Raw genomic sequence first — 12,761 nt, 5'->3', positions numbered from 1 at the left:
GACTATTTGCAACAAAACGTTTGATGGTTCTGTGATCACGCCCCAATATCTTAGCAATTTCAAGAGTGCTGCATCTCTGAAAGACTTTTTACAATTTTTGACTTTTCAGAGTCAGTTGCATCTTTTTTTTGGCCCATTTTGCCTGAGGAAAAGAAGCTGCCTAATAATTATGCACACCTTGATATAGGGTGTTGATCTCCCTAGGCCACACCCTCCCTCATTACACAGATACACATCACCTGATATGCTTAAATCCAATTAACATTCAAGTTTATACAGCTTGGAGTTGGAAAATATGCATAAAATTGATGATATGGTCAAAATACTCACTTGCCTAATAATTGTGCACACACTATGTGTATTATACCATTTAAATTATTCAAATAGGCCATATGCCTAAGGCATTAATCGGAAGTTAGCATGGGTATATTAACCATTTTTTGTGGAAAACAGGCTGTGGTTTTAAAAGGTTAACAAATGGACATACACTGTCATACTACACACCATGATCATACAAGTTCCCAATCTCCCGCTTCCGAGAGGTAGCTATTCGATTTATACGCTAACTTGCTAAACACTGGCTATGCACTAGCCTAGACAGGATGCTAGCATCATTACCATGTTAGCATCAATCGCTAGCTTGACTATCCAGCTATTACTATTACTAGCTACAATAGGCAATGTAGCCAGACACAGACATAAATTATATATTAAACTTTCACACTCAGATTAAATATTTACCTTGACAGACAATGTGTTGAACTTGAAGACCTGAAGACTGAACTCGTGGAGAAAGTATTTTACGTATTTTAAATACAAAATTACTCCACTCTAAAGTATTTTGTTATAAATTACATTTGATTTTTGTCAGCCCAATCAAATACAAATTACTCAAAAGTAATTGAAATACGTGTTTCAAATACAAGTAATAGAAATACTGCCCATCTCTGGTTGAGATTTAGATTGTCAGACACCTTTCGACTTTTTTAACCTTGTTCCCGCAGGCTTTGACTGTAAATACATATATGGTCTGTAACATAGAAATTCACTTTTTCTATTCGCTGCCAATCACTCCAGATGTCACTCCTCCATGCCTGTCCTGAGGTCTGTCTGTCTGGTTTTGTGAACGCTATATTTCAGGAACATCTCAAGGGAATTGCTTCAACTTTGGCGCAGACCTCCACTTGTATTAAAGGTTGATCTATTCAATTCAATTCAGTTTATTTGTATAGCCCAATTTCACAAATTACAAATTTGTCTCGGAGTGCTTTACAATCTGTACACATAGACATCCCTGCCCCAAAACCTCGCATCGGATCAGGAAAAACTCCCAAATAACCCTTCAGGGGGAAAAAAAGGGAAGAAACCTTCAGGAGAGCAACAGAGGAGGATCCCTCTCCAGGATGGACAGATGCAATAGATGTAATGTGTACAGAAGGACAGATTTAGAGTTAAAATACATTCAATGAATATGACAGAGTGTATGAATAGTTCTCAGTGCATCCTAAAATGTCCCCCGGCAGCTATAAGCCTATAGCAGCATATCAAGGGGCTGGACCAGGTGAACCTGATTCAGCCCTAACTATAAGCTCTGTCAAAGAGGAAAGTCTTAAGTCGACTCTTAAATGAGGTGACTGTGTCTGCCTCCCGGACTGAAATTGGAAGCTGGTTCCATAAAAGAGGAGCTTGATAACTAAAGGCTCTGGCTCCCATTCTACTTTTTAAGACTCTAGGAACTACAAGTAGTCCCGCATTTAGTGAGCGTAGCTCTCTAGTGGGGCAATATGGTACTACAAGCTCCTAAAGATATGATGGTGCATCACCAATCAAGGCTTTGTACTTGAAGAGAAGAATTTTAAAAGTGATTCTTGATTTTACTGGGAGCCAGTGCAGAGCAGCGAGTGCAGGAGTGATGTGATCTCTTTTCTTGGTTTTAGTGAGAACACGAGCTGCAGCATTCTGGATCAACTGGAGGGACCTAAGAGACTTATTAGAGCAGCCTGATAATAAGGAGATGCAGTAATCCAGTCTCGAAGTAACGAACGCATGAACCAATTTTTCTGCATCTTTTTGAGACAAGATGTGCCTCATTTTTGAAATATTACGTAGATGAAAGAATGCAGTCCTTGAGATTTGCTTTACGTGGGAGTTAAAGGACAAGTCCCGATCAAAGATAACGCCAAGATTCTTTACAGTGGTGTTGGATGCTAGGGCAATGCCGTCTACAGAAGCCACATCACCAAATAATTGATCTCAGGTGCTCAGGGCCGATTAAAATTACTTCGGTTTTGTCTGAGTTTAACATCAAGAAGTTGCAGGTCATCCATGTTTTTATGTCTTTAAGACATGCTTGAATTTTATCTGATTAGAGTATAGTATTTACTGATGCTCGTTGGATGTAATGAATACAATGCAGAGGAGGAAAAACTATACAAAGAGCCTCCGTCTTTAAATAAATAGTCTAAGTAAATAATCTGTTTGATGATTATTTGAATATTTTGAATTATTAGAATGTAACAACATTTAAAACTCATTCTGCTCGCTTGCTCTTTCTTTTTTAATTAGGGAAGTCAACAGCAAAGCCAAACTTTCCGTTTCATAAAAAATTGTCTACGTTATTGACAAACACTTACAAACTTGGTGGTTAAAAAACTGAAAATCAAATTTGTTCTGAAGAGATAAATGGGTAATGTGTTTGCATATTGCAGTTTGTAATGTAAACAGTTACAGTAAAGGGTAGATGGGAAGTATGATTTGAAAGGATAAAAGGTGAGAAACGGTACCCAGCTCCTTATTTATTATAGAAAGACATCTGGTAAAGGTAAACAAGTAATCGAAATAATAAAGTGATTACTGTAGCAACTGACTTCATGTGTTATCCATTGGTTACATCAGACGACTGACACTTAAAATTATGAAGCATCAACTTGTGTGGAAACAACTTTATCCTGTAACATGTCAACATAACTAAAGGCAGAATGTATACATTTATTCTGTTTATGTAGAAAATCGGCTCGGTAACTAAAATATTAGCACCCACTATTAGGACTGTGCTATGTCCATGTTTTACTGCATAAGACATAGATGTATTTCCCTTTAAATCTTCAGTCCATTATTGCCATATTTATTCAGTAAAATATTTGTCAGATTACACATGTTTGATACCCTTTCAAATGCAGTTGAAAATATTGTTTAATTCATACCGTCTATAAAGTTTGACTGAATTATTACATTATATCACGTTTTAATAGTTAGGCTTTTTATTTTAACCTTCTATGTACAACATTTGTATATAACCTTTATTTATTTTCGCTTTTTGGCAAATGAATTCCACTCAAAATATGAGTGTAAGGAGGTGGAGAAAGAATGATTGTTTATACCAACTGAAAAACACATCACACTCAGCAACTCCACCGCAGGCGGCTGTTGGTCTATAACTAGCTAATTACTAGCATAGCGTTTTCCCTCGCTTTCTTCCTGAAGGACTCCTGAGCACTTAGGTCACCAAGTGCCTGTATGAGCTTTACTCATCCTAACCAGCATTAACTGAAATAAATGAAACAATTAACAATCAATAAAAATAAGAAATACATGAAAATATTGGGGGGGTCAATGTCCAATTTGTGATATTGTGTCCATGTTTACTGAAGGCCCCACAGTATGATTAGTGGCAGGGCCTCTGCAGATACAGACACACTCCTCATGGGTCTTGAGTGTTGATTTAGGGGTCTATATGTTGTTTTACAGGAAATTCCTGCAGATTATACCTTTTTAAAATTGCGGTTATCGTCAAAAGAGATATATTGTGAAAAACCCGACTGGTTTAGCAATCCGTGTGCTCGGTTTACCAGTATGCACAGATCAAACTGTTCAATTCCCCCCAGATTTTAACTTTTTAACTTATTGAGCCCTGGGGGAAAGAAGTACATGCATATATTATAAGTAATTTGTGCAAATGTGACTGTTTAATCTTTGATGTTTGATTGATTGGTAAAATAAACAAATTGATTGACAGGTCCAGAAGGTGCCAACCTGTTCATTTACCACCTGCCCCAGGAATTTGGAGACCAGGACCTGCTCCAAATGTTTATGCCCTTTGGAAATGTCATCTCTGCTAAAGTCTTCATTGACAAACAGACAAACCTCAGCAAGTGTTTTGGTGAGTTCATGCGAGCCACTATTTAGAAAACGTTTTATGATCAATTAAATATTTAAATCAGGTCCCCCATAATCATTATTGTGTAAACTTTCAAGTTGGAGAGTATGATCAGATGGACAGTATTGTACTGTATACTTTACTCAGTATTAGGTGTTCATTTTTATTAGTCACATTACCATAATTACAACTGGGCTGTAAAAACAATAAATAAAATGTAACATTTTTAGTGGCCAAAAATATCAAAGCTAAACGGCTACAGCAGTCGTAAGCGAGACAAATCAAGTGAGTACCCTCAAACTTACTGTCTTTCCAGTCCAAAATCCTTTCATGTTGAGACCATACAGAAAAGACTGTACTCTTCATTTCAGTAACTAAAGCTAGGATACATTGTTGCACACAACAGCATCTGTGGATTTTGTCAGAGCACACAAAGCCAAATATGACCACTTTCTGATGAATAGTATAGCAAAGACTGTCTTTAAAATATGAATCCAGTGCAACGCTCACTCCACATTAAACTACTCAGGGCTACACAACATCACTTCCAGCAAACTTCACAAAAAGAATGAGAGCAAAACCACATTTAAAATGTTGTAACCACATATTATCTGGTCTAACTCGGCTATAAACACAAAAACACAGAATCTTATCTTCATTTTAGCAGTGTTGGACGAGCTACTCGGAACGTGTGGTGAGCTAAGTTAACGATTACTATTCATTAAATAAAGCTGTACTTCTGGCATAAAAACAGTTTTTGGGCCTGGCCAGGGTTCTTGATGGCCTGGCGGCCCATCTATGAAAATATAGGGGGAAGAACTGGACTTAAAAAATATTTGCAATTCAACAACTTCCTCAGTTGTTGTTGGGAGGACTGCAGAGAATCTGACGTCTTTAAGTTGCGTTTTAAGTTATCTTCTGTTGTATTTCTTCCCCAGGTTTTGTGAGCTATGACAACCCAGTGTCATCACAGGCAGCCATCCAGTCAATGAATGGGTTCCAAATTGGTATGAAGAGGCTGAAGGTGCAGCTGAAGCGCTCAAAGAATGACAGCAAGCCTTACTGAAGGTGCTGAGGCACTGCAGACTTGGTTAGGCAGGGTGGTGTTGTGGTAAGTTAAGTATAAATAACTCAGACCGGTCCACTTAGAAACCTATCTATGCATTACAGGGTGATGTCTGCTATGCCTCTTCTGGTTATTATACCTTTCCAGTAAACAATTCACATGAAGCTATACGTGCAAGAGTTTGCAGGCTGGACTGTGTTCTTCCTGTGTTATGTTGTGGTTCATGCACTTTGTTTTCCTTTTGAAACAAATGAGAGAAGCAGGTGTATTTTCATTTAAAGTTGAAATGTTATCAGTTTGCTGTGTACTGTGTGCTGTGTACATAATACACAAATGAGTTGATTGTTAGATGTTGCACATTTACAGTCAGTTCAGATAGGTGCCAAATCGATTAGTTTCTACTTCCTGTTCTCCTTCCCCCCCTCTTTCACCCAGAAAGAGGGGGGGAAGCGCTCCTGAAATAAGGCAGCAGATAGAGCCATGTTTCGTTAGTAAACCGAAATTATGAACAGGTTTTCTTTTATGTTATCACAAACCAAAGTCGGTGGGTTTCCCTTACATTTGTATTCAATACTTGTATTATACTTTGAAACAGGTATTGTATGTGATATGTAGAGAAATTAGTTGTCCGGTTCAAAGTACGCCACAAAAGTTTCCATCATTAATGAGGAGGAGCCCCACTTCAACATACACCTGCCATCCATACATTTGTCCTGATCTGCATTTGTACACTGTTTGTGTTGTGCAGACGGAGTCTAGATCATTGGCTCTGGTGACGTGAGACTAAACCTGTTGATGCTGTGAACATCTTGTTCTGTTCTGTGGGGTTTCCACTGGACCCGTAATAGTTGCTGTGTTAACTATTCTCTTCTGAGCTCTGCAGTCTGACAGGACTGCCCCCTGTTTCTGCATTCCATCTGAGGATGACATATTCATGATGGCTATGGAAAATGGATTTGCATATAGCTCAAAGTGCTTGACACTTCATGCTAACATTCACTTCTTGAAACACTGATGGCAGAGGGCACCATACAAGGTGCCTAGGAGCACATGAGGATCTACTACAAGTGCTAATTCCCATGTGGCCTCTGGTGGATGGTGATACAAGTGCATGTGGGTTGTGTTGTATTCAGACATTGGCTGGAATTCATTTCTGAATGACATGGATATAATAGCTTTGTCAAGTAGTCGGCTCATTGCATTTACTATGTTTTTCTTTATCAGGTTAAAACTGATGCAGTTGAAATTGCATGTAAATATAGACTTTTCTCGAGGACTGAACAAAACATGTTTTAGTGGTGCTCCTCCTGCACTCTGAGTGACAAGTCAGAGGTCTGGTCATCCCCATCCCTCAGTTACTGTCCTACTAGCTAGCAGCTAGCTAATTTAAAGAGGGCTACACCACTGTTTCTCACTGAATCTCTTCTATGATTGGATAATTCATATTGCTTAAGGCAACCTGTTGGTTGCTAAGACTGGCAAGACATGTTTTTTTTTAAAGTAGGAACTGAGACAATTGTTGAGATGTATGTTTAAACTATTATGCCTTTTCTATTTTTATATAGGTTTTATACTTCCTCTGTGTGTTGGGGAACTATTTATTGCCTTAATTATTTATCTGAATTTAAATGATTTTGAAAGACAAACGTAAAGTCCAACAATTCCATTTGATCTCCTGGTGTGTGTGTGTGTGTGTGCTCTGTTTTGTTTTGTTTCCCTTTGGTGACGTGCACTTTGTGTCATTGTGGCATGGATCCATCAGTGCTGCTACAGACTTCATAGAACCCCCTGTCTGTCATACATGCCTTCATCCAAATAAAACATACATTTTCCAAAAACAAAGGGAGCATAATTTATTGTAAAAGTGAATTCTAACATTTTTTAATGGGTCCTGTCTTTCTATGTGTAAATATAGTGATATTGTGAATTTTACATCAGGCAAAGTTCTGGACAGATTAGCTAGTATCTAACAGTACTATAACTAGTTTTGAAAGTCGTCTTTTTTTTCTCTCTCTCTCCCCCCCTCGAGAGTCTGGTTGTGTATTACAGCCACTCTCCATATTTGATTGACTGTGTATAGGTAGCATGCTGGACTGTAGCTGCTGCTCCAGACCTGCATGTTGTCACTGGTTCTGTGGAGTCTTTTTATTTCTGTGTTCTGATCATTCTTGGTTTCTTTTCCTATCTGTGTTCCTTTGTGGTTTAACCTACGTTTGTCTCCCTGTTGAGTTTGTCTTTTTCTTTTTCTAGATCTCTTCCTGTTTGCCCTAGCATGTTGATGTGGCATCACAGTTCATCGTCCAGTCCTTGTCTTCTGCACTTCTCTGATGCTCCCAATTTCACCATTAACCTTATGTTTGGCATTAGTTACCAGGAGGTTTTATTTTGTTGTTTCCCATAATTCCTCTGTGATTGCAACATGGACACTATTATTACAAGAAAAGAGAGAATCTATTTTTCTAGAACAGACTAGTGTTCTTATATTGTGTTGTGGAGCAGTCCTCCCACATCCTCTGGGTGTGTGTGTGCGTGTGCGTGTGTGTGTGTGTGTGTGTGTGTGTGTGAGTGATTAGAATGACTTATCAAGCAATTTAGTGATAAAGAGTTGTTAGATATTCCTTTAATGGGAGGCGAGGCAATGGATCATCTGTGGCCGTTCCCATTTCAGTGTTGTTATAAGAAAGTTATATTTTTCGGTGTACATATCCATTTGTACTTTTAGCCTGACTGACCACTACAGGCACATGCTGCTGTGCTCTTTGTTTGTGTTGAGTCAGACATAATCTACTGAGAGGAGACTTTTGTCATGGCTAATTTGGTATGTGTGTGTTTTTTTTTGTTTTTTTACATAACTGCACTGAAATTCTTGGCAAAATGGGATTTTATTTGTGCACAATACTTTTTCTAAAGAACTGACTGAAGTTTGATGTCAGCTCGAGTACTCCAACATTAAACCTTTCTATTGTGGAAGTGTGCTAACAATCCAATATTAAACACAAGTGGCCTACATGTACACGCTGATTATAATCCAGAGACCTACAGACCCACACTAATTCAGGGTGCAGTCGGTCTGTCTCCCTGACCAGTGGGCCAAAAGTGTGACTTATCCTGAATGTAATCTACAATTTACCCATCATCTCATCCTGCTTGAATATGCGGTCTGAAATGTAAATGTTCTTTTTTAACTTTAAAAAAAAACCGTTGTAACTTGCAACCAGTGGGTTCCCTGTGGGTTCTCCGGCTTCCTTTCACAGTACAAGACAGGCAGCTTATGGAAGACCTTTTAAATGACACTGACTGTTTACTTTCTTTAGCTAGTTACAAGCTAAAACCATCCTGCTAGATAGCTCACTTATGTTAATTACACAGATCATGCTACTATTAGGAATTCATGTTATCATTATTTATTATTTTAAATGTATGTATCCGAGATACATTCAATTTTATAGCTTGCTAATTGCTGATACTTTGATCTTGTGTAGTACAACTAAGAAAAACTAAACTGAAGTAAACTTTTTTTCCCAAAAATGGTTGCCTTCTGTAAAGCCTTCGCAGATATATTATTATTCCCGAGGTCACGATATTGATAATTAATGGCTATCTACTAACACACTCAATATTAAATAACTTAATCTCTCTGGGAATCTTATATGGAAATTGAATTAAAAAATGTAGGAAATTACAGACTTTCAAATTAAGCATCACAAGATTAATCGTTAAACATATAATTAAACGATCATACAAGTATTTCAGTTCACAAAAGTATTACTATTTGTAGCATTCATGTTTTCCACAATCCAGTTTAATAATCCAAACACAATAACTATATTACATATTTAAAAGTATATGTCAAATCAGCAACTGCCTAATAAATACGGAAGTATGAATCTGAGCATGTGTTACAACTTAAAATACTAAATATTTGTCAACATTGCCAGTGCCACGCTATGTTTATTGAAAATCTTCAAACACTATGAAGTTAAGAATTGAGACACTTTCTTAGCGCCTCCATCATGCCTGTATGGTAGTATGCGAGTAATGTTTAGAATAGCGGGGCAAAGATATGTTCATGATTCAGCTCTTGCAACTGCATCACAACCTCATCAAATACAGTCATCGGTTTGTTTGTTAGTCGCATAGTTGCAGCCCGTCAGATTTCCCAAAAAGTTGACTTTACTTGCTGTCTGGAAGGTGGGAAAATGACAGAGACCTGGAAAGGACGCAACAATAATACAAATGAGGGGGAGATGCATGTGCACTGATGAACTTCATGTTTTTTAAAGACATTGGACTAGTATTCCTCCAGGAGCAAAATGTCCCCACACAAAAGATAACCATCATTACAATATATCCATGGTTGTCGTCTTTTTTGTGATTGCATGACCAACGAGACTAGATATATTTTCTATCGAGCTCCCACTGCAACAAGACAGAACAATCATCTGGTTAATTTAGGTGAATTCTCCTGTCCTGTAAAATATTGGGTAAAGTATTTCTGGTGCAATTTGAGTGAACAACTACAGTAGCACTACATATTGAGACTGCAACTATTTCAAGGTGAAAACCCTGTGACCACAAACCGATCCAAACGTTTTCAATATTTCTGTGAAGTTACCTTTTACTCCATTGCATGCATGTTATTTATTTTTTAGAGTGGAATCTGTCTATCGTGTGTTTTGATTTTTTTAAAGCTTTGGATGTTTTGATTTCTGCGCCACAATAAGCTGATGTGCAGTCCAGCTACAATATCTGTGAGACGACAATGTGATTTCTGTTATTTAGTTTCTGTACAAATAAAATGTTTGAGAAACCTTCATATTTCCTGTTTTCTGTCAGAACTACAGCAGTGTGATTTTAGTGTATTTCCTGAAGATAGGTAGGCTACTGCCAAGGTCCATAAAACAATACAGGGGATTTGAGCGTGGATTGTTTCTAGGAAAGCAATGTTGGCATTGGATGGTTTCCACAGAAATGTGATGCCTTAAAGCTTAAACTGACTGAGATTGACACAAATCTATATTCTCAGTGAACACATAACATTAATTAAATGAATTCCTCTAAACGTCAGAAAGTGCCACACTACCGTGGTACTTGGCATGCAACGCGTATATTATGTCATGTTGCGCACAATTCTGTATTTTTAAAGTATGCATTACATCAATACATTTTGTCTACTGTTAAATGTTAGAATATCAAATGTAATCAAAAGACTTATGTGCAGTGGAAATGCTAGCTCTTTAAAAAAAGAGTTTTTTTCTTAAGTTTGGTTTTGTTCCTAACCTTGAGCTCCATAGGAGCCTACAACAAGTTCCAGTAAAACATGACAATGTTTTGCCATAATGACAACATTAACAATTTAAATGGCCGAAAAAGAGACAATAGAAAAAAACTGGCTGTGAGAAAAATTATAGTAACTAAGCTGGCCCAAATTCAGGTCCATTGTTTGTTTGGTTTCAGACCACACATACAACTACAACCCACCACACACACACACACACACACACACACACACACACACACACACACACACACACACACACTCACACACTTTACCAGGCATTCCACCATGACATTTGACAGTGTATTACTTACCTTTAATGGTTTTTATTACTTGCTTTTAATGGTGTGTATTACTCTTAATGGTTTTTAATACTTACTTTTGAATGGTATGTTCTTCTTAAATTTAAAATGATGTACTGTAACTTTGCATTCTGTGTATTTATCCTACAATTTATTTTGTCACTTAATCTTTTTTATTCGTTTAGACATAAAACAAGTACAAAAATGTCAGACATGAACATAAACATATATATATATATACACACATATACATACATTACATTACATGTCATTTAGCAGACGCTTTTATCCAAAGTGACTTACAATAAGTGCATTTCAACCTAGAGTACAAACTAAGAACAACAAGAATACAGGAAGTAACATTTCCTCAACATAGTCGAACTACAAAAGTACCATAAGTAAGTGCTATTTAAGAGCCACTGAAGTGCAAATCTGTGTTTTAATCCAGATATAGTCGGAAAAGGTGTGTTTTCAGTCTCCGACGGAAGATGTAGAGACTTTCTGCTGTCCTGATGTCAGTGGGGAGCTCGTTCCACCACTGAGGAGCCAGGACAGCAAACAGTCTGGATTTCGAGTGATTAGCTCGAGGTGCAGGAGTCACAAGTCGATTGGCTGTTGCCGAGCGGAGCGAACGTGCCGGGTGTACGGTGTGACTATATCCCGGATGTAGACGGGGCCCGATCCGTTAGAGCACGTACGCCAGAACCAGTGTTTTGAAGCGGATGCGGGCAGCCACCGGTAACCAGTGAAGAGAGCGGAGGAGCGGAGTGGTGTGGGTGAATTTCGGGAGACTGAAGACCAGTCGAGCTGCTGCATTCTGGATGAGCTGCAGAGGTCGGATGGCCTTAGCGGGTAGACCAGCCAGGAGGGAGTTGCAGTAGTCGAGGCGTGAAATGACCAGAGCCTGGATCAGAACCTGCGCCGCCTTCTGAGTAAGAAGAGGCCGTATTCTCCTGATGTTGTGCAGCATGTACCTACAGGAACGCGCTGTCGCAGTGATGTTGGCCGTCAGGGAGAGTTGACTGTCGAGTGTCACCCCGAGGTTTCTGGCAGTCAGGGTAGGGGCCAACACAGAGGTGTTGAAGGTGGTAGTCAGGTCATGGGTGGGGGAGCCTTTCCCTGGAAGGAATAGTAGCTCGGTCTTGTCAGGGTTGATTTTCAGATGGTGAGCAGACATCCACTGAGAGATGTCAGTCAGACAGGCAGAGATTCGCGCCGCCACCTGTGTTTCGGACGGTGGAAACGAGAAGATCAGTTGGGTGTCATCGGCATAGCTATGGTAGGAGAAGCCATGCGAACGAATGATATACATACACACGCATACATACCCACACATATATACACATACACACATACATACATACCACCAAAAAAAGTAACCCCGGCACCCCCTTAATTATCTTTTACTTGTAAGTGTGTATACACCACCCTGCATCTATATTTGCATTTCCCTCAAAACCCAAATCTGAACCCTGAGTATTTGACCCCTCCTCTAATTTATAATAAAAGCGATCAGACTTTGCTATGCTTGGTCAGTTTGGCTAGAACTGTTCTTCACCCTGGCAATCATACTTTCAAAAGCAGCCGTCTCCGTCATGAGTTTGAGCCAGTCTGTGAGCGTGGACTTATGTGGGTTCTTCCAATTTCACAGAACAAGCCTTGCTGCCACCATGAAACCTGTTAATGACAGTCTAATCTCTGCTTTGGTGAGGGCTGGTGGCACCAGTGATGTGTCCCCTAATAAACACAGTTGTGGGGATTCTGGTAAATAATATCTGTACAATTTTATAGTGAGTAAACTTGCTTCTTGCGTCCCTTGTAGCCCAGCCTACCTTTGATATTATTTCTTGCCACACATCTTCCCTTATCTCAGTATGAAGATCTTTTTGCCATACTAGTCTCAGTCCATCGCACATTCCAACTTGAACATTCGACAATTTTCGATAAAATTCTGAGGCA

General features: G+C 38.8%; 1 protein-coding gene across 1 annotated transcript in view; it reads left to right on the top strand.

Moving 5' to 3' along the window:
* celf1 (cugbp, Elav-like family member 1) overlaps positions 1-10,036 on the top strand; it is a 44,172-nt gene extending 34,136 nt beyond the window's left edge. Inside the window, exons 14-15 of the mRNA XM_056412518.1 lie at positions 4,016-4,159; positions 5,095-10,036. Of these exons, the coding sequence (XP_056268493.1) occupies positions 4,016-4,159; positions 5,095-5,222 (272 nt within the window). The 3' untranslated portion in view covers positions 5,223-10,036. The remainder of the gene's footprint in view (positions 1-4,015; positions 4,160-5,094) is intronic.
* Positions 10,037-12,761: the final 2,725 nt, after the last annotated feature.

Source organism: Pseudoliparis swirei, chromosome 4 (assembly GCF_029220125.1).
Source record: "Pseudoliparis swirei isolate HS2019 ecotype Mariana Trench chromosome 4, NWPU_hadal_v1, whole genome shotgun sequence".
NCBI classification, from domain to species: Eukaryota; Metazoa; Chordata; class Actinopteri; order Perciformes; family Liparidae; genus Pseudoliparis; species Pseudoliparis swirei.
Note: the sequence above shows the minus strand (reverse complement) of the source record. Positions and strands in the feature narration are given on the sequence as shown.